General features: G+C 40.4%; 1 protein-coding gene across 8 annotated transcripts in view; it reads right to left on the minus strand.

The window, feature by feature from the left end:
- Syt14 (synaptotagmin 14) overlaps window positions 1-23137 on the minus strand; it is a 161531-nt gene that overhangs the window by 22152 nt on the left and 116242 nt on the right. For all 8 annotated transcript variants that reach the window (XM_057770599.1, XM_057770598.1, XM_057770597.1 and 5 more), the window contains one exon: window positions 18808-19257. In XM_057770599.1, the coding sequence (XP_057626582.1) occupies window positions 18808-19257 (450 nt within the window). The remainder of the gene's footprint in view (window positions 1-18807; window positions 19258-23137) is intronic.

Consider the following 23137-nt stretch of genomic DNA (forward strand, 5'->3'; position numbering starts at 1 on the left):
CTGGAGCCCTGGGGATCTGAACTCAAGTCCCCACGCTTGCCCAGCAGCACTTTACCCATGGAGCCACCTGATTGGGTTTAAAGGACTTACGCATTCTAGCCGTTCCAGTTGCTCATTGGTTGCGTCTCTTTCCCCAATATTGTTGTCTTCTGTTCATTTCTTCTCTTATCTCTTTACTCCTCGACAGCCTGTGTTGTCTAAAAATGTCCCCAGAGTGGTAGGTGAACTACAGAGTGCCCAAACATTGTTATTTTGGGGATGCTGTTGTCATTCAGTGGGTCATTTCTTCAGATTTAAGCTTTTCAAAGTGTAAGTTCACTTTCCATGGACTTACTTCTGTGGGAATTCTGTATATCATAGATTTGGCTTCTTTAATGGCAATAAAACCAATTTCACTTAGTGATAAAAGCAGTGGGGACAGAACCCACCAGAAAAATCAATTACACTGCGGTAATTAATACAATACTTATATTTTCAGCCTGTTTGGTGGTTTGTTGTTGTGTAGCTCTCTCTACGTAGTTCAGGCTGGTCTAGAACTCACTATTGTAGGGCAGGCTCCTCACACTCACAGGGATCAGACTGCCTCTGCCTCCCCAGTGCTGGGATAAAAAGGCATGTGCCACCACGTCCAGCTTCAGTAAAAACATATCTCATAATCCCAATTTATTTGTGACTGAACTTTGTGTCCACATTCTCATAGTTGCTGAAACAATAATATAACAAAATAGCTACTTGGAAAGGCTCAGCAGGAAGGCTGTGGCGAGCCCATTCTGTGCATGACAAAATAATGCAGGGTAGAACAGGACCAAACGCTGTGGGTGGGATTCAATGTCTCAGAATTTGAGGCTCGCTTTAGAGGGACGTCAGGAAGCACAAGAAGGGCTTGTCAGACGAGCAGGTAGGTGAGCACTTCTGCCGACCCACTGCATTGCACCCCAACTGTTGACCTCACTTCTGGTTCACACTCCCAGCCTCTCAGCAGACCCCAGGTGCCCCAGTAGGCACTTCCTAAGCTGATGGCTGCAGAATGTGAATGCTGATGGGCAGGAGATGAAGGGGCAGCTGTGTGCACCTGACCTGGCACGGAGCACATCTGTCACAACAATCAGGGGAATTTCACACAGCACAGCTGAGTGTCCAGACAGGGATCACAACTCCTTGGCTATGCTATTAGCAGATGCCTCCCCTACAGAGGGCCCCACGGCCTGCCTTCACACATATTTTACACACTTGTGAGGTGGCAGGAAGAGGGAGAGTAGTTCAAGGTCATCTTCAGCTACACACTGAGTTCAGCGACATCCTCGGCTAAGTGAGACCCATCTCAAAACAAAACAAAATAGAAAAAAAAAAGGTTGCATTACAATCAGCCTTGGCAATGTGGACATGTTACAGCAGAAATAACCATACAGGACTCCTGTTACTAGTGCTTTAACACACTCAGGAACTTGCTCTAAGGTAATTACTTCCTGTCCTATATGGGCCATTATATTCCTGAAAAACGAAAAAGCTTCCTTCCTGAGACTTTGAAACACAGGCTGGCTGCTACCTTAGTAATAACTCTGCCCTCCAGACATGACATCACAGACACATTGGAGGGTAAGCTTGTTCAAAGTGGCCACTGGAATATATAGTGAACTACAATTGGTTATTCTTGCACATGTTGGTGTATTCTTTTAAAAATCTAATTTTTAATTGTGTGTATCTGTACATATGAATATAGGTGCCTCAAACTGGAGATAAAGAGGTTTGTGAGCCACCTGACATGGTCTCTGGGAGCCAAACTTGAGTCCCCTGCAAGAGCAATGTGTGCTGTTAGCTGCTAAGTCACATCTCCAGCCTCCAGGTGGTATATTTTAAATGCACAGAGTGTTTTTATTAATGAATGTTCTAAATGAGATTATCTGAATATGTGTAATATGTTTTTACTATTAGAAAGTGAATTCAAATGGCAATTAGACTATGAAGCCCCTAGCCCCTGAACTACTTCCAAACATTATTTATATTTTGGATGATATTGTTACCCATAACTGTACTTTCTGGATTCTACTGGATTTCATTTTTAAAATATAAGTATAGCTATTTAAAATAGAAGATACAAGCAATAGGGGAAACAAGTGAGTAATAGGAGAAGCAGCACAGTGTAAGGTAAGCAGATGTGGAACACGGGCTTCTATCTGCTCACTGCACGCCGGGACTCCAGTGAGTAATTAGTGTCTTCATGCTTCAGCTCACCTGGACGGTGTGCAACAGCTGTGTCCACTGCCTGTGTCACTACACTGCTTTCCAACATATTACAAAGTAGCAAAACATCCATTTCTATCAGATCCAGCGTGCTACCCTTTCTACCATGGCATAAACATTTTCCTGACACTTAATTAACACAAATTTGGAGGCTGCAGAATAAGGACTTGAAGTTATCATTTCTAATCCACCAGTGTAAATCAGCATTTCCTCTAAGATGCACAACGAAAGCCAAAGAAGTGGACAGGATTGAATATCAGTGGCGCAATGACACCAAAGTGCACTACTCACCACGTGCAGTTGCGGGTTCTCAGGCACTGAGCTCTTGTGCAAGACTAAGACTCTGCGCCTATGTGACCTTGGTGTGCTGTAAGATTTCACTAGGGTCCAATGTTCTCATCTGTAAATGGAAGGCTGCCATAGTGCTTTCTAGAAAATTTTCTTATACATTTTTTGTTTAAAGTAAGTCTGTTATTTTCAGTGTTTAATATAATACTATAAAGTACTATTTCTTTAAGTAAAATATATCTGCTTTATATAGTTGGACTATAAATCATAACTTATTTGACATAGATGGATTTTGTTTGACAATGCCCCTACCACAGGAAATTTGTATCTTGTTCTGAATGGTCATGATCAAAATTAAAAATCCTAAGATTGTGCTGCCCCCTGTTGACCCAGTTTCTTTAAAATATTTAGAGTCTTCTGAGAACGGAAAGCTTTTGTTCCTTATTGTAGGCTAGTACTCCCATAGATGATCACCACAATGAAGTGTAGACGGTAAAACACTGACTGCAGCTCTAGACAGACATGGCACATTCCCATCAGTTCATGCCAAGAGCAGGCTGTGAGCGCAGAGGCGGCCCCTTCCACAGAGCCGACCATGGTTGCTGTTTAAAGTAATGCTGACACCCGTGGAAAACAGGTGCTAAGCTCAACTCTGCAATGATCAGTCCTCAAAATTTTCCAGTAAACTAACAGAATTAGAAGATCATTTGTATCGTTGGTGTTGCAAAGTGTCTATGGTGGTTTCAAAGAAAGTGGCCCCCACAGGGAGTGGCACTATTAGGAGGTTTGGCCTTGTTGGAAGAGTGTGTCACTGTGGGGGTGGGTTCTAAGGCTTCCTCGCCTCAAGCTCTGTGAAGTGTGCTACACAGTCTACCTCTGCTGCCTGCAGACAGGATGGAGCGCTCTTTGCTCTTCCTCCAGCACCCTGTGCCACCACGACGACAATGGACTAAACCTCTCAACTGTAAGCCAGCCCAATTAATGGTTTCCTTTATGAGAGTTGCTGTGGTCACGGTTCTCTTCACAACGATAAAATCCTGACCGAGGCGGTGTTGAACTGTATTTTCCGCGAGTCTTGGGCATACTCTTTCAGTCCCACCCAACTGGCCAGAGCTGGGGTGATTTTCCTCTAGGAATCCACATTTTTATTTATTTCCTTTCATTAGTTAAACCCATGCAGAGTACAGCATCACACAGATTCTGTGTCCGGTGGTCTGTGTTGGAATGCTGTTTCAGAATCCACATGATCTGTTACAGGGGCCTGAGTTATCTCTCTGTATCACTTGGGTTTTTCCTGCTTTACCACCAGTAGCCACTGTGCTGCTTATTTTTGTTTGTCTGTTTGGATTTTTTTTGTTTAATCTACATCAGCACATCTCTGGCCCATGTAGAATTGGGTTTCATCTCCAGTATAATTTTTACATTGTAGGAAGAGCCGTGTGCTTTCTTTGGTTCCACTACAATGCACCACAGCCTTCTAGGCGTATCTGCCCTCTAGAAGTTCTGTTTTCAGCAGGCCTCCACATGCTCCAGGATGATGGGAAGAGTCTAGAACGTATTTTAGAGCCAGGTGTGATGGCACATACTTGCAATCCCAGTATGTGGGTGGCTGAGGCAGCAGGACTGTGCGTTTAGGTCACAGTGAAGCCGTCCCAGAAAACAAACACAAAGGGGAAATCATCACAACCTTTTGCAGACTTAACCTGCTAGTGAGAGATGAGAAGACCTCTGTAGCATCTCGACCTATTATGGAGTCCGACCATTGAAAGCAGCTGCCTACTGAGATTCCAGCTGCTTGCTATGTACATTACATGCTTGTTATCTTGTTCCTATCTTGCCCAGTTATAAGATTATATGAGGCAATGTAGTGCTTTTAAAATACATTACTATATGATTTTATTTCTATAACATATTGGCATCATAGCTATTTTAGCCCCATTCTCTGCTTTTTGTGTACCGTACTGTGCATGCCCCCAAGGTTGTATATGGAGGAAATTGGGGGTGGGTGTGTAGAAAGCAGACATGAGAGAATTCCTCTACACTCAGTCAGGCTTCCTCCATGGCTATGCCATCTGTTATTTCTGATTCTCTGAACTTCTGGCCTTGGTTGGCTCCTCTGATCATCTCAGGTCTTCCTTAACTGGATGACTGGGGGGATCAGGTTATCACATCCTACTTACCAATGCCCATGCCAAAGTGAGAACATTAGACACGAGTAAAATAGACTTCCACAAAACTGGCCTTGATAGTGACATATCTCCACTCAAAATACTTAATGCCAGAACAGTGCAGTAAGCACTTCTCAAAGTGCTCTGCTCCATACGAGCATCTAAGCATCAGCAAAATGTTGTGAAAATAAACTTTTCCAGCAATCTGAGCTAACTAAAAACTAGCAATCTGAGAAGTGTTTTCACAAGGAAAATAACTGATTACCATAAGAACAATGAGCTCCACAGCACTGAAAATTTAGTTTCCTAGTTTGCCATCTTACAAAGGGGGAGTATCCCAAGCTGAAAAGACACCGAGCAAGAGAGATGGGCTGGACTGACCAGCGGCCTTCTCAGAGAACTGTCCTGATACAACTTGCCTCATAGTTCCCAGGAAAGTTCTATGCTCAAGGTTTGGTCTCCATCTCTCTTGGCTTTGGGCTTGAGCTATGGGATCATAACAGCTATATCCTTAGGACAAAAGTTGGTTACAATTCCTGGGACTGTTTAATGCTGTAACTACAAGTCACATTTCCAGCTGAAGTTAAGAGGAGGCTCATGAAAAAGGATGGAAAATCTGTGAAATGAGATATTTTAACAAGTGAACACCTTCTTAGGGATCCAGAGGTAAGGCTGTGCATATGCCCTGACAAGACCTCCTCTAGGAAGGTCTTACTCCTCACTTCCAGCTGACCTGAGGCTCTGGGCAGTCAGGAGGTGAAAGCTAAGGCAGTTATAAACTGGCTTTAGGAACACTAAAGGTATATTACAACACATGTAACCCCATAAAATGCTTGGGGAATTAATGATTCAAGGCTTTTAGGGAATGAGTCTAATCATTGGCTGACAACCAAAGTGACCAGGATGCGGCAACTGCACCTGATAGACAGAGTTTACAGAATTCATCTGTCTTCAAGCAGAAAGCAGCAATAATGAGGGGAAAAAGCAACAATAAACTGGGAGATGGGAGCTCATTTATAGATGTAGGTTTTTTAATACTTAAATTTCCACTTTTTTTTTAAAAAAGAAGAAAAAGGTTATAAGACATAAAAACAAAACAAAACACCAAAACCTCAGCAGAAGCTGTGGAAGACCACAAATAGGCTTCAGGAGAATACTGCACATCAGAAATTTTATTTTTATTTTGTAAGTCAAAAAAAATTAAATTACATATCTACGTAGGTTTGTGTACACGAGTGCAGCACCAATAGAGGGCACAGGATCCCCTCGCACACTAGTAACAAGTGATTCTCAGCCACCAGCATGGGGCAGGGATCCTCTATAAGCACAGCCAACACCTTTAACCTCTGAGTCATTTCTGCAGCTCCTACACCTGATCTTTTAATCATGGTCAAATAGCTAATGGAAATCACATTAATATAGATTATTTATAAAGAGATGTAATGACTGTTTAAAACCTCTGATTTGAAAACTATAACTGAGACAAGAGATTCAATAAAGAGATCAACAACACTGAACTGGAAGGTTAAGTGATTTGAGAATTTCTAGCCCAAGAGTGAGAAAAAAACAAGAAAGAGAAGAGAGCTTCACAAGCCGTGAGAAACATCATCAAGCATGATGTATCCAAATTCTGAGAGGAAGGAAGAGAAGGTATAGGAGACTTCTCAAAAAATATGATTGACAACATCCCAGTTTGGTGAAACCCATCTGTGATGGTTTGAAGGACAAAGGCCTCATAGGCTCCTTATATAGTTGCATAATGGTCCCCAGTTGGTGGAGCTGTTTGGGAAGGATTAAGAGCTGTGACCGTGTTGGAGGAGCTGTGTCACAGGGCAGGCTATGGGCTTCAGAAGTTCCCCTCCCTTCTCATTATTTCTCTTTACCTTATGTTATGGATCAAGCTCTTAGCTCCAGCACCAGCCTGGCACCCTGCTGCCATGCTCCCCATCCTGATGGTCATGAATGCTAACCCTCTGAAACTATAGGCTTCAAATAAACGTTTTCTCCTGTAATTTTCCTTGGTCATGGGTACTTATCACAGCAACAGAAAAGTAACTGAGACAGAAGTTGGTACCAGGAGTGGGTGCTATGATAGAACTGATTATGGTGGTTTTGGAAGAATATGAAAGACTTTGGGATTTTGAACTAAAAAATTGATTGAATGCTGTTAGCAGGGGCTTAATGGGACGTTCTAGTAGGTGCCTGGAAGACAATAGATTTAAGAGAAATGTGAACTCTGGAGGCCTAACTTAAGAGGTTTCAACTACTGTCATTCTTACTGTATCTTGGAAAAGAATGTGGCTGCCTTATTTGCCCTTATCATAAGAATGTGTATGCGTGAGACAAAACTGAAGCATTTGAACTAATTTGTTGGCAGGGGTGATTTCAAGACAGCCTGGTTGCATGTTTTTTTTAGAAATCACTCTTATGCAGGTCTACAATGAAAAAGAGCAAGCAGGGCAAAAAGAACATATAAGATGTACAGTTTTGAGGGAAAAGAGCACCAGGAAGTTCAATGTTGGAGCCAAGGCTCACGTTTGAGATGAGAAGATTAAAGAAAGGCCCAATGTGAAATGGGATTAAGGGAATGGTGCCCTCAGGGCCCACCAAACTAAGTTTCCAATTTGTTGAAAGAAATGCTTGAGGAATTTTCTGCAACCAAAAAATACTAACAAATTAAAGCTTATACAAATGTAATTCAAGGAGGGGGCTAGCCTCTATTCCAAGCAGTCAGCCCAAGTTGGCAGCATTGGTCATGTGGTTCTGGTGTCAATAAGGATACAGGAAAGGGGTTATGGAATATTCCTCTGTGGTTGGGAAAAGCATCTGAGGCTGGGCATGTGGCAGAGGAGTCCCTGAGTGGAGGTACTGAGAGGCCATTGCATGAAGCTGTGAAAACAAAGCATGGATTGTGTTAGAGGTGCCAGAGTACTGGGGTATCTGCCAAGTAGAGCTGCAGATATGGGGTGGAGCTCGCTCACAAGAGAGAAGTGTATTGTACTCATCAAATTTGGAAGGGTGGGACCATTTAAGCCCTTTAATATTGGACACAGAGCTACAGGACTGGAGTTTGCCCTGCTGCATATTGGTCTTGTTTTAGTCCAGTAGTTTCTCACTAAGTTTCCTTTTCTCCTTTTTGGAAATGGTAATGTGTATTCTGTGCCATTGTATGTTGGAAGTATGTAATGTGCTTTTATAGGGGACTACAACTAAGAGATTGCCTTGAGGCTGGGTGGTGGTGGCACACGCATTTGGGAGGTAGAGGCAGGCGGATCTCTGTGAGTTCGAGGACAGCCAAGTCTACAAGAGCTAGTTCTGGGACAGGCTCCAAAACTATATAGATATAGAAACCCTGTCTCAAAAAACCAGACAGAGAGAGAGAGAGAGAGAGAGAGAGAGAGAGAGAGAGAGAGAGAGAGAGAGAGAAAGATTGCTTTGAGTCTCAAAAGAAGAGACTTCGGACTTCTAAATTTTATTGAGACTGAAAAAAATATGTGGACTTTTGAAATTTGACTGAATGTATTTTGTATTATGATATGGCCACAGGTCTCTGGGGGCTAGGGAATGGAATGTGGTGGTTTGAATGAGAATGGGCCCATAGGCTCGTATATTTGCATACTGAGTCCCCAGCCAGCAGAGCTGCTCAGGAAGGGTTAGGAGCAGCAGACTTGCAGGGTTCAAAAGCCTAAGAACCTGTAAGTGCTACCTTATATGAACAACTTTGTAGACCTGATGAAAGATCTTCCAAGGGTCAGCATCACCGCTGTAAGAGGCACACTGTTTCTCCCTTTGTCAGAGAGAGTTGGGAAATAGAGGCAACGAGAGAGGGAGGTCAGAACACCCTTGCTATTGGCTTGGAGGATGGAGAAAGGGAGCATGAGCCAAGAAAGCACAAGGCGATCTTTAGAAGACAGAAAAGGAAACACAAAGCAAGGTCCTTTCTTGCCATTTCCAGACAGATTCTAATCCTGGCTGACAATTTGGGACTAATGTTCTTCAAACTTACAAGGTAAGAAATTTTATGTTTTTCATAACTTGTTAAGGCAGGAATAGGAAAACAATATATAACTCTTTACTATCCAATTTAAAGAACATTGAACAAAGCAATAAATCTAAACATTTGTTAATAAATGTCTAATATATACAGATGAAATTTGTATGATAATAACAGCAAAAATGGAGAAGGGAAATTGATGGGGCACACACTAAGCAAATTTTACATACTACTAAAATTAGGTTGGTGCTCACATGAATTAGATTATTTTAAATTAAGATGTTAATTATCATTCCCAGAAAACCCACTAAGAAAATAACTTGAAAAACAGAGTAGTAGAAAGGTAAATAAGGCAGCATATTAAAAAATACCTAATACAAAACAAATCTACAATGGAAAAGAAGAGAAACAAGGAGTAAGACAGAAAACAAAGGGTAAGATGGCACTTTAGTCAATAGTAACCACACTGAATGTAGATGGACAAAACATCCCAATTCCAAGTCAAGGACTGGCGGAATATATTTCAAACAATGGGTCACAAAAACATTACATCTATTAGAGCTCTTTGTTAGATTTAAGGGCACCAATGAGGTGACAGTAAAAAGTGATTGAAAAAAAGAAAAATCATGCAAGCATAAACAAAAAGAGAATTAGAATGGCTATACTAGAATCAGCCTAAATATATACTAAGAAATGATAAAAATGCCACCCAGTGATGTAGCCTCCAAGTAAAAGCAACAATTGACATAACTGCTAAAACATAAAGCCAATTCTACAGTAACAGGTGAAGTCAACAATGCTTCCTCTTTTTCTTTCAGAAAGAGCAATAGGGCATGAGAAGACTCGAGCACTGTGCAGCAACTGTGCCTCACAGTTGCCTGCAGACACTGGAGAGACTTCTTTTCAAGAGAGCGTATGGAATGATTTCTGTGGACAAACGAGGATAGACAATTGCTTAGGCCAAAAAATAAGTCTCAATTTTCTAAGATGATTAAATTAGAAATCATTAACAGAAGGAAACTTGAGAAATTTACAAACATGTACATTAACTGGCACATTTGTAAATAACTATAAGGGTTCAAAGGTGAAATAAAAAATGAATTAGAGCTGGGCGGTGGTGGCGCACGCCTTTAATCCCAGCACTTGGGGAGGCAGAGGCAGGCGGATCTCTGTGAGTTCGAGACCAGCCTGGTCTACAAGAGCTAGTTCCAGGACAGGCTCCAAAACCACAGAGAAACCCTGTCTCGAAAAACCAAAAAAAAAAAAAAAAAAAAAAAAAAAGAATTAGTATTTTGAGACAAATGAAAATGAAAACAAAACATGTCATATGAGATGCAGCAAAAGTTAGTTCAGAGAGGCTTATAGCCACAAGTGCCCTTATTAAGAAAGTTCACTCTCAAATCATCAAATTCTCTAACAACATAAAACACAGCTCAGAAAATGAAGACACCACGGCCACAGCAGTAAGACAGGAATCTAAACAGAGAGAGGAGTGGAAAGCTTTATAAGGGCAACAGGAAAAACCCAACAAAATAAACATTTTGATTCTTTGAAAAGGCCAAGAAAACTGACAAACATCTAACTGGAGTGACCAAGAAAATAAGAGACAGAATTGCAATTACTAAAATCAACTATGGAAAAAGGGCCATTATTATGAACCTCTAGAAGTAAAACGGCTAGTGAGGGAGGGATACTGCTTGAAATTCAATAAATCAGACAACTTAAATTGCAAAAATTTTTATAAGTACATAAGCTTCTGAAATGACTTAAACGGGAATGGAAATACCTGAATACATAAGTAAGAAAACTGAATTACTAACCACACCAGAGGAAACTCAGACTTCCCAAGAAGTAAATCCCTGTTCTAGATGACTTCACAGATAGCTCTATTGCAGAGCAAAGGTATTTCCTGCAAAGAAATGTTCAAATCATAAGACTGCTGCAGCTGGTGTGGACGTACCTGAAAATAAGGTCTTTGGAGACTACATATGTCTCAGAAGGAGGTGAGCATTGGTCCAATGCTAGCACTCTTGTTGGAAGAGAAAACGGCCACTAAGATACACAGGGAGGGCGCCACGTGAAGACACATGACACAGCCCTTGCCAGCTGACTTCTGAGAGAACCAGCACTTGCCAGCCCCAATTTCAAACCTTCTACAAAGGAAAAGTCTGTTGCTGTGAGCTGCCTGCATTTTGGTCTTTTGTGACAGCTGCACTAACACATCAGCAAACACTTCAAAACAAAACACGGAGGAGAGACCATTTTCTAGTTCACTCTTGAGAGTAAAATACCAGAACATAGCAAAGGCAACAGAAGAAAAGCATACTAAACACTTGTATCTTTTATGAGTACCATAAAAGAATCCTTAAAATACTAGCAAGCTGTCACAACAAAATAGGATTTTACTTGAAAATTGGTTCTGATTCAAATTTTGTTATATAAGTTACTGACAAATAAAATGGCAAAAATAGGATTTATACATTTATTAAAACATGAATAAAGAAGGATATTTCTGAGAACCCTAATGAAGTTTCACAGGGAATCCTCCAGCTCCCTCAATTATTTCATGAGATGTAATCTTAAATCTGTCTTCATAGAGCACTAAAAGAAGTTGCAAAGAAATGAAAAACAACTACCTACAGAAACCGTTTTATCTCATGAAGCACTGCTCTGGAAAAATCTGTTAATATTATCTTCTCACTTCCTGTCATTTCACAGTGTAAGCTCCAGGATAGCTGAGTGGGAAGATGCTATGAACACATCCTTGAACAGAGGTAATAGGCCACTTGGTACATTTTCCCAAGCATCTGTTCCTAAAGGATCAATGAAATTGGAGATATTAGTCAGTTTCTAAAAATTTCGTTCTCATGTTGCTATGTGACAATGGTCTTTTATCCTGTCACTTGTATTATTTTTAATAAAATGCTGATTGGCCAGTATGCAGGCAGGAAGTATAGGTAGGGCAACCAGGCAGGAAGTAGAGGCAGGGCAACGAGAATTCTGAAAAGAGAGAAGTTTCAGTCTGCAGTCGTGACCCAGCCGCAGAGGAAGCAAGATGTGACTGCCTTGTCAAAAAAGGTACCAACCCACGTGGCTAACTCAAACAAGAATTACGGGCTAATGTAAGTTATAAGAATTAGTAAATAAGAAGCCTGAACTAATCGTCCAATACGTTTATAACTAATGTAGAACTCTGTGTGATTCTTTGGGACTTAATGGCTGCAGGACCGGGTGGGACAGAATCCTCAGTCAACAGAAGGCGCCCAACAACATCATGTCTTTGGTGACATAATCTGTTTAAATAAACAAATCAAAAGGAAACTTAACCTACCTAACACTGGATAATTCTCATTGTCACAACAATATCAACCCCTCTTAACATGTTTTCATTTTTCTCTTCCCAAAATATTCTCAATTTCTAACAAAGGCCATTTTTTTAATAAAGTAAATCTAAAATGTAAAAATTTGAAAGTTGCTAAAGGTAATGAAACAGTTAATTTTTTTCAGCACATATAACCACTTTCCATTCATACCCATCTCAAAATACTCAAGACTGAATTTCACTACATGTATTTTAGGTAAAATTATTTTTAGTAAAGGTGATTTTTTTAATAGTTTAATTGGTTGCAATTTGAGTAGGTAATTCTGGAAAGATCCTTTACTCCATCCATTAGTGAATCTTTAGCGTTTTCTCAATGATGTCATTTGTTTCATGTTAAATATTATGATCAGATATAACCAATGTTTTAGAACTTGGCAATGACACACTGTAGTTTTGGATACTCAGGAAATAACAGTGAAAAACCACGATAGGAGAAAGGGCAGATTCTGTGGCACAAGATCAAACCATAGCTTTCCAGGATTTAGACTCACGGTGTTAGACAGACAGGCACTCAGGTCCTGACCCAATGGGTGTGATATCCGACTGTACTTATTTTCAACAGATTTAAATAAACACTACACCATGCCATTAGCTGATGTCTTCTGGGCTCCCAAGTATTGTTCTTTCTAGTGCTGGTATCTTAAATTCACCTTCCCAGTGCCCTCCTGATATGACTGGGAGGTGACCCCAGCTCCTGAGCCTGAATTACTATCATTGTCTCTGTAACCACAATGTCTGGTTCTTCACAAGGTGCGAAGCCTAGTGAAACAAAGATTTCAAGGCTGCAGGGTAGGGTGAGCAGCAGGAGAAAGTAACACTGTGATGATATCTTAATTATTTCTGAAGAAAAGCCTGCTCTTTGGGTCTCCCTTACATTTACGGCATTCCTTGCTGAGTGTTCATTAAACTGAATTTTGAAGAGATGTAAACAGTCATTCCATACAACCTCTGCTCTTCAGGAGGCTGAAGGATATTCCTAAAAGTAAAAGATACCTTCTCATCTTTTCTATAATCTCACTCAAGTGTTTATAAATTATGTTCAAGATCTTGAACTTTAGGGATTCTAAGAAATATTTTAACTGTGAAAAACAAATTGCTTGAGAGAAAAGACACTAAAGTTGATTCATACACTAAAGTTGTTTCCATTAACATTTCTTGATAACTCAAATCCCTTTACGCAAAATTTAGTATTAGATACAATGACAATACACAATATGCTGAAGACAGACTGTCAGGGCAAGTGCTCCATATACCACGTTGGGTAAACTGAGGCCACAGCAGCCATCTCAGAGAGTGAGTAAGCTAGTATATACACATTTAAAGTTGTATTCAGCATACAGGATACTATTTAGGTTAAAGAAAATTAACCTTCTCAGCCTTTTTCTGCTACTATAATTTTCAGAAGTGGTATTTAAGAAAAAAAAAATCTACTACAACCAAACCCTAGTTTTGGTTGACAGTGTTTTAAGTTTAGCATGAACTGTCTAAGATACTCTGAACTGTGAAACATGTCAGAAAGCGCTTAGTGAAGGAAACCTGTTTGAGTATTTAAAAAGATACATGTCACGAAGAAACCAGGAGCTTACAAGCATGGCTGGAAAAGTGGAGGGCTTAACACTGGATGGGTCCTGCAAGAATGGTCCCTGAACATGCAGGGACAGAGCCATGCTGCTCTGCTTCCCAAGCAGGTGCTACAATGAGCTTAACATGCTAGGTCCATCATCAGCCCTGTGGCTACCACTGGAGCTCCAGACTAACGGCTAGCACATGGGTGGAGAGACAACCGCTAGCACATGGGTGTGGGGGAGACAACTGCTAGCTCGTGGGTGGGTGGGTGGGTGGGGAGAGAGAAAAACGCTAGCACACACACGGGGGCGGGGGAGACACACGACATGGACAACTGCTAGCATGCATGGCGGGGGATGGGGGGACAGCTCTCCTTAGACTTGCTGGAACAGGGAGAATGCCAACTATACACAAACACGTTTAGCTGCAGAATCTGATTAGCATCTAGAACTCTAGGGAATCTCAGACATGTGCCTCCTCCTAAGTGTAGGAAACAGACTGAAAGAGCTAGGATGAGTGGCTCTCAATGCCAAACAATCCAATGTGACTGTAACGTCGGGAGGGCCAAGGTTATATTTGCCTACTTTGCCATCTGCAAAATAGGTGTAAATGCTTTGAATAGGCAATGTCCTTCATAGGCTTTGTATTGGAGGCTTTGGGCAAGTAACTGGATCATGAGGACTCTGATCTAATGAACAGATCAATTCCTTGATGGATTTTTAAGATGGCTTTACTGGGAGGAGATAACAAAGAAGGCAGGGTCTGTTGGAAGAGGTAGGTCACTGGAGGTGGGCAAGGGAAAGACCTTCCCTGACATTTTTCCTCTGTATGCTGGCAGCCATGAGGTGAGCAACTCTGCAACATGCTCTTGCTTCATGCCCAGGCCCACACACTGCACTCAGATGACTCTGGGCTGAGATATCTGAAATTACTACTCAAAGGAAGTTCTTCAGTTGTCACCACAGCACAACTGGAACAGACCCAACAAAGAGTCATGCTGAGGACATAGAAAACACATAATAGAGAAACAAGTGTCCCTTGCAACCTTGAAGCCTGGTTTTGGTATGGGAAGCTGGATACCCTTCTATCCCTCATTTGTTTTGCTACCTGGGATCTCTTAGGATATTTTTTTAACCTATAAGCCCTAGTAATAAATCTCCCTTTCAAGATATCTTTGATCTCATAAGTATAAAAATGAAGAGAGTATGTATGTACACTGATAAATCATGATACTATCATTTCAATGACAAGTAAAGAAAGAAGAAATGTCACTGTTTAGCTGTCATAGTCTTTCTTGCTTTGGCCAACCTGTCTGATTTGCATCAAGACTTTTCACGTTGTTAACCATCTAAGTTTCCTGAAAGTCACACAAGCTGGGATAACATGCCAGAGCTGGGTTACTCAGGAAAGGCTTGGTTATGAAACCTAGTATTTAAATTAAGAATTAAAAGAGAATGTCTCAAGAGAGTAAATTTTCATGTTATAAAAGTCTAAATCTATTTAAAAACTCCTGATGAGCAAGCGGCATGGAACATTAACCTACAGATGGCACTGATCCTTTAAAGTGAAGGGGACAAACTACAGAAATACGAACATACAGCTTTTCTAAACACATTAGATATCTGATTATATGATGTCAGGTAATTACACACTAGAATAAAACCCAAATTCTGGACTAAGAAAGAAAATAATTATTACTTTTGTAACGGTTAGCAATACCAGAAAAAATAAGTATATTAAATCCGCATAAAAATGTTAGAATTGAGTTAGAACTAAGTAGGGATGCTTTTTAATCACAGGACAGCGATTCCTAGTTACAGTAACTACAAGGGTACCACACGCACTGTTTGTCACCTTCAGCACCATCACAACCGTGCAAAGTGCCCAGAATGGATGGCACTCCTGCCCTGACTGCTCACATGGAGGTCAGGGTGACCAACCTTTCCATCGAGGAAGCTGCAGATTGTGTGACTGTTCATTTCCTCCAAGAGATCCATCTATGGGATAAAGACATGGGAGGACTTGCAGGAACACGTTCATGTCCAGTGCCAGAAATTTAAATCTTCTTGAAACAAACAAGAAATGTAAAGACCAATTTATTATCTACATTATCTTATGAACACAACTATTCTTTACCTGGAATAAAATTAAATATAACTTATCAGCAGGCGTTTTCCTAGATTATGACAAGTCCCTATGCAGTCTACAGCATGGAGAAGACAGAGCGTGAACATCTGCTAAAATTCCCCTTGTCACGGGCTATATTCAGTACTTCTCTGACTCATGTTGTATTACAAAACAAACATCAAATGTAAATCTAGACCTCAATGCCTTGCTCTGAACACTTAGCCTGGTTAAGTATTACAGAGTGTCTAAAAAGGAGGTGGACTTCTTCAGAAAGTTGAAAAGATCTGGAAGAACTAGATAGCAGGGCATGTCCACTGAAAACCACGACAGTGCAAACACTTAACATCTACCCCATCTCCAGTTCAGTGGATAAAGGTGCTTGTCACCAAGGCTGACGCCCTGGGTTTGGTCCCTAGGACCCACATGGAGAAAGGAGAGAAACCATCCTCAGACTCCCACACATGCACTGTGCACTGTGGCACATACGCACCCACCTCATCTACACGCACTCACGTACAAATACACACAATTAAATGCACAAATGTAGTAAAGTTTATCCCATTTCTGATCTTACCTAACTTCTTCCATAGGATTAGCAGAATCAGAATATCAGAGACACACAGTCTGTAGATCACTGGTCTAAACCCTTTCATTTTAGTCACCAGAAACTTGATGCTCAAACTCCTTTAGAAAGCTTACATAGCTGGTTGAGAGGGAACTCAAATTTTTCAACTTTCAACACATTGCCCACATGCACGGTCAAGGAGGCACACACAAGCTACAGCCACATTTCAATGCTGTGTTAATCTTTTCAGTAGCAAAAACCATCACAGAGTTCTTAAAAAGTCATTTTTGTGTTCTGACTCAACAAGTTCCTGGAAAACTATCTATGAAACTAAATACTATATGTGAATTATGTTATTATCTATGAATCTATGAAATCTTTAAACATATTTTAAAAGTAATCTGTAAATCTGGGTGGACTAAAACTTCCTTGGTGAAAAGTTAATATTATTGCAATAATAACAATAAATAATCACTAAAAAGTTATCAGAACGAATGACTAAATATGGAAGTAATCTTTTTTTCCACAAATGTACCTCATAAACATGTCTTACAGAATTAAAGAGAAGCTCTCTCAAGTAAACCACAATAGCAAGAATTCCTCATTCAGCTTATTTTAAACGTTAAGCAAAGAGGTCACTAATTCTATGACACATACATCAAATACACGAGTAATATCAATACTGTGTTTTTACATTCAACACAACAGTGTTATAAATTGGCCTAAAAACATGTGCTGAGTTGTAAGATTTTGAAAAAATGGGAAGGGCAAAGCAAGGCTAAAGAGCAATTAAAGCAGCTACTAAATGATCGGCACACTGGCACCTACAGAAAATTTCTAAAGCAGAAGACAGACACCTCTCTGTAGATGTAAGTAGTATGCGTTAGAAGCTACTTACCTAGCACCTTCTCCTTCCTGTGAGTGGCCCATAACTCACTGCCTGGCCAAAAATATTACAGAATCCATGACTACAGAGCAATACACACAATGTAGGAGCCATTTAGTCTGAGCAAAGATAAAACTGTTCTATTGTTTATGGCAAAGAATACAATTAATATAGAACTGGGAACAGATGACGTCTTCAAAGCAATACAAACACATAGTTTTTGACACCGGTCTTTCTCTTCTAATTTAACTCAGTTATTGTGTAAGACCCTATTTTCTGTAGAAAACTGCTACTCATCTATAGTAGATAGTGAAAAATTTTAAAAACTGGATTAATAATAGCAGAATATTTCATGTTTCTAAAAATGTATACCCCCTAAAAGATTGTCTGCATATTCCTTCATTTCTTCTTATAAATCACTCTCATTTTAAAAGGCATTTACACAGTGGAATACAACTCAACTGTAATGGAAAATAAAAAGATTGAATATGCAGGCTGTTGGTAGAAGCCCCACATCCTTACACATATGGACAGCACTAACTGGACTTAGTGGGTTAATAAAAAAAAAGACATGCAGTCGGGATAGGGATATGTTGAGGGAGACATAGGAGGAATTATGATCATTTGGGAAAATATGATCATATTTTATTATATACATGTATGAAATTCTCCAAAAACAAAAATGTCTTAAAAGGTATGTCCCCAAAATTGCTTATTCTAAAAATTTTAAATGATGTGTTAATTCTATCAATAAAACTAAAATCCACAAGACATATTATATCTACCATCGTCTTTTCCTTATAAAGACCCTGCAGGGACCTGGTTGAAGAAGCCTGGCTGCATGGTGTACGGAAGCTGGCAGGTTCAGATCCTGCCTGGTATGATGCAATGGGTCAGAGCTGAGGCTCTAGGTTCACATGGTCAAAGCTTAGAAATAACTGTGAAACACCAGACCTCCAACTTAAGTCTATTCTAAAGTCTGCATATTTACATTATAAAATGCTTTTCCAAATAACACAGAAAGGAATAAATAAATATAAGTCATAAGTTACACTTACCCATGTCACAGATTTTCTCATACAGAAATAACTATGTGACATAATGCACCTCCCTGGTTTAAATAAACAATGTAGTCATAACTCTCCTGTAATCTGGAATGCCTTGTGAGAATTTTGCTAAAAATATAGAGAGAGATAGTGTGTGATTTAAAAAAAATTTAAAAGCTTGAGGTCATAATTTTTCACTGAGAAATACTTCAGTCTTTTCTCAAAAGGGATGAAAAATATAATAAGAACTTGTTCTTTGGCTAGACAGTTCCTCCTGCGCCATCTAGTTTACCTGAAAAAAAAGGGTAACGTCTCTAGTGAGTCTGGACAATGCACCATCAACCGTGTAGTGCAGGCAACAGGAACAAACGCCAAGGCCTGCAGGAGAGCTTGGGACAGACAAAGAGCACGAGGTAAACTGACAGCAAACAGAAGGGCATAGACAGATGTCTGGGAACAGTGGGCTGGTCACAGACGTCTCCTGCTGCTTGTGTTATGTGCCATACACAGAAACTGCATCGGGGTCATTGGATGAGATACTCACAGAAGGGTTGTAGGAAGGCTCCAGTATCACTGGTAACGACATTTTCCCTTGAAGATTCAACTTTGTTAAATAAAAAATCTTTTCCCCCACAATCTTTTCTTTCTTCATACGATGAACACCGTACAGTCTAAACCTAACTGCATAGTTTCCGATCATCTCTGATTCAACGTGGTTAAATTTGAATGTTTCTGTGAAGACAGGGCATGGTCCTCTCTGGATGCTGGTTTTGGCTCTCTGTTTCTTTATAGGTAGAAGAACAAGATGCACCTGCCACGAGTTGCCACCTGTCCTGTTATACGTTGGAATGTCTGTGACAGCTGTCACCGTCACCAAAAGCTTCTGTCTTTGTGAGTCATAGTCAAAGGTCACATCCAGTGTGCCGTATTTAGCTTCCGGCTCTGGATCAAAAGGTTTAGGAAGCTGTGAGGAGGATCCTTGGGCTGACATGTCCTAAGAAAAGCAAATTTAAATGTTTTTAGTTTTTAACCCTAATACTTAATCTAGATGTAAATAAATGCCAATTTCTTGTAGAGAACAATATTAAACAGTTTTCATTGCTACCATGTTGAAAGCTCAAGCATCACCCACAGGCAGTGTGATTTAAGTGGTAAAGACCACACAAAGACAACTTTTGAGTGCACTATTCACTACCACAGTTTTGATGTATATTTGTACAAACTAGAGTTCAACGTGCTTATCAGTGCCATGTCTTTGCTCCTGATGAAGGAGCCCGTGAAGAAGAGCAAAGTTCTACGCTACAGAAAGATGTGGCTCCACTCTCAGGGATGTTTAAGATGATTCCGTCTAAAATAGAATCATACAGTAAAACTTAAGCAAACAGAATGGGAAGCCTGACTAGAAATGCACAGGGCTCAAGACACTGGCATCCAGACAGTCACTCTTCATATCAGGGCCATGCTTATCACAGTTTCCAACCAGAATTCAAAACAGCTGTATTTTTCTCTACGTTAATCGCCAAAGATATGGGAAAATACACATTTCCAAAACTGGAGAAAGGCTAAACCTGCACATGTTACTATGGTATGGTCAGAAACAGAGACCATTCTACCATCGACTGTCTAACTGCTCACAAGATCTCATGTAGTGACTGACAAAGCTGGAACCAGGTTTTTGACCTTTGAGCCACACACTTTGACCTTCAAATATTGAATAAGACCTTGGATTCATAGCTACTGTAGCACCGAACAATGCTGACCAAGGTCTTCCTTCTCCTATTAGCTCAAATGATACCTGACCCAGAAGGTTCTCTTGGATGTGCTTACGGCACAACTAGGGCAGATGGAGGCACACAGAGCTCCTATGAGAAATATCTTAACCTTGCAATGGAAATGCTTGCTTTTCATTCTCTTCCCACAAGCAGGCATACAGATAGTGTGTGGAACTAGTCTGAACCAAAAGAATAAGGGCAGGGCTCTAGGGGACGGTAGGTTCACATAAAAAGCTAGCCCTGAATAAAGCCATTATGCAAAGTCTTACTTATCTGGTTGAGTGAAAGAGAAACAAGTTCCTGAGTTTTTCAGTCAGCTTAGCACTGTGTTCTAAGCCCTCTGTTAGCTTGGGATAGAAGACTCTTCTTTAAGCAGAAAACATCAAAAAGACAGGAGGGAGCCGCTGATACTTTAAGTATACAAAGTCCTTGGTATCACATGTGGAAAACAGGAAGAACTTTTGTAGAAGACATTCCTTAAATTGATTGCTTATGTGCATGCTGCATGTATTTGAAATACGTTAATGTGTTTGTGTGTGCTGCCTGTGTTTGACGCATGCACTCCAGTACACACTCACACACAGATGCCAGAGGCCTGCTCCACCATCCTCAGAGCCCAGAGACTGTCACTGTGTGACTAAGCTGGCTGGTCAGCAAGTTCAGTCAGCTTTCCTTTCTCTGTCCTTAGCAATGTGGTTGCAGACACAGGTTGACATGTACAGCTTTAAGTGGGTGCTAGAAATACAAACCCATTTCATAATTGTTAATTGTAGATTACCTGATGTGGGATTCCCCTCTGTATGCTGTGAATATGTTTTAATGCCATTGGTTAATAAAGAAGCTGCCTTTGGCCAATGGCTTAACAAAGTAAAGCCAGGCAGAAAATGCGAACAGAGATGTAGAGAGAGATAGTAGGCAGAGTCAAGGAGAGACCATGCAGCCACCAAAGCAGACAGATACCCTGGAACCTAAACGGTAAACCACGAGCCTTGTGGTAATACACAGAATAATAGGAATGGATTAAGATGTAAGAGCTAGCTAGGAATATGCTTAAGCTATTGGCCAAACAGTAGTGTAATTAATATAGTTTCTGTGTGGTTATTTTGGGTCTGGGCAGCCAGGAAACAAACAAGCAGCCTCCGCCTACAATTACCAATGTCTCTTTGGTATTTCAATTTAATGTTTTAAAAATAATTATCATGGTAACAAGGGTTTTAGAAAATAAACATTTTATGAGGTCCTAAATTTCTGGGTTTTACTTCTGACATTCTAACAGTCCTTAGAAATACAGGTGGAATCTTACATACTAAAGCTACTATTCACATTCCTAAAAGAAGCACTAAGAGAAAAAAATCTTTCCCTATTAGGGTGCTGGGCATCATTATTTGCAGAAGTCTTCAATAGAGCTAGCTGATGAACCTGTTACATGGATCCTCTGATACAGGATAGATATTACAAGGATGTAAAATAAACTTGAAAAAAATACATTTTTTTTTTTTTTGGTTTTTTGAGACAGTGTTTCTCTGTGGTTTTGGAGCCTGTCCTGGAACTAGCTCTTGTATACCAGGCTGGTCTCGAACTCACAGAGATCCGCCTGCCTCTGCCTCCCAAAAGAATACAAATTTTATAGTGGCCTAGGCTATCCAATATTCCACATCTAAACATTTATGTAGTATATACTAGATGTACTGTATGAGTGTATTCGGGGGTGCTATAAAACATTCCATATCTAAACAATCATGTAATGTGTACTTGATGTACTATATGAATGTATTTGTGTGCTATAAAAAGCACAAGCATGGGAGAAACTACATAGTGTTATCACAGCAAGTACACAGCTTCTGAAATACACACAGCAGTGGTTACCCACAGATGAGCAAGCAGCTTGAGAGACATGTGCAGAAAGAAGTCCTAAGGTATCAACCTAGAAGATATGCCAGCAATCCATGGACCACAAAGAAAGTATGATGGAGCAAGTGGATACGAAGCTCACAAAGAGATGGAAAGTCCATGCCTTGCCATGTTGACTGTGAGCCAAGGATTTTTATCACCCATAGGTTCTACTTATGAAATACAGGGAAAAACCTGTTTCTCAGGTAGCAAGTTTCTCTAATTGGCAAGTTCCAGGGGTAAACAGGTAAATTTTCCCTTTATCTCTCCCATAAACAAGAGCTTGCTGCCAGTTGTGGGTGCCTCTTTTCAAATCTCAGTGCTGGTCCCTGCTATCGAGTGATAAACAGAACTGCAGACACTGAGAAGGATATATAGGCCCATACGGGCCGGTGTGGGCTTGACACCTATCTGCTCTGACATCCTGTGGCAAGTTGTGTTGATCTACTTTACCTTCATTTGCTTAAGTTCTGCTTTGCATCTGAAGAGGAGGAAAATATACACACATACACTTAAGCATCTGGGTGCATGTGGACATGTTACTTTGGTGATTAGGGTTTCTGGGACAGTTTGCCTTGTAGTATTCCAGATGGCACTATCATAACAAAGAAACCCCCAAACAACAAACCCAGTCAACAAGAACGCACAGAGTAAGGTAGCTGCTACTAACTCCTTTTCTGCACACACAGGGACCTGGGGGAACAGAGCTGCCTGCTTCTCTCTGAAGCTAGCAGTTTTTACTTCCTGAAGCAGTGACTATGAACAATGAATAAGCTGTCTAGGTGTCAGATAGATACTATTGTGGTCACCGTTATAATCCAGGGTCACTGCTAAGTCAGTGGCTACCTATATAGTTTGCAAAACATAAAGTTCTCAAATATGTTTATGTGATAGCACATAGGAAACTGGTAGAATCATGACACATTAAAACTTAAAGTCCCAATTCAGCAGTTCCTTCTAAGTCAGATACTATATAATAATACTAAAGCTACCAGAAAGTAGTTATAGTACTTTTAAATTAGAGGAGAAAACCCCAAACTGAACAAATTCTGTATATAGTTTAATCACACTGTGCATTAGAAAACTACCTACATTATTTAGACAGCACAGACCATGTCAGAGGGATAATGCTGATGGGGCAAGAGCTGAAGGACTTTGCAATGTAAAACTTGTGAAAGAAAGCAGCTCCTACAGATAATTGCTGCATGTGAG

Source organism: Chionomys nivalis, chromosome 5 (genome assembly GCF_950005125.1).
Source record: "Chionomys nivalis chromosome 5, mChiNiv1.1, whole genome shotgun sequence".
In the NCBI taxonomy this organism is placed as follows: domain Eukaryota; kingdom Metazoa; phylum Chordata; class Mammalia; order Rodentia; family Cricetidae; genus Chionomys; species Chionomys nivalis.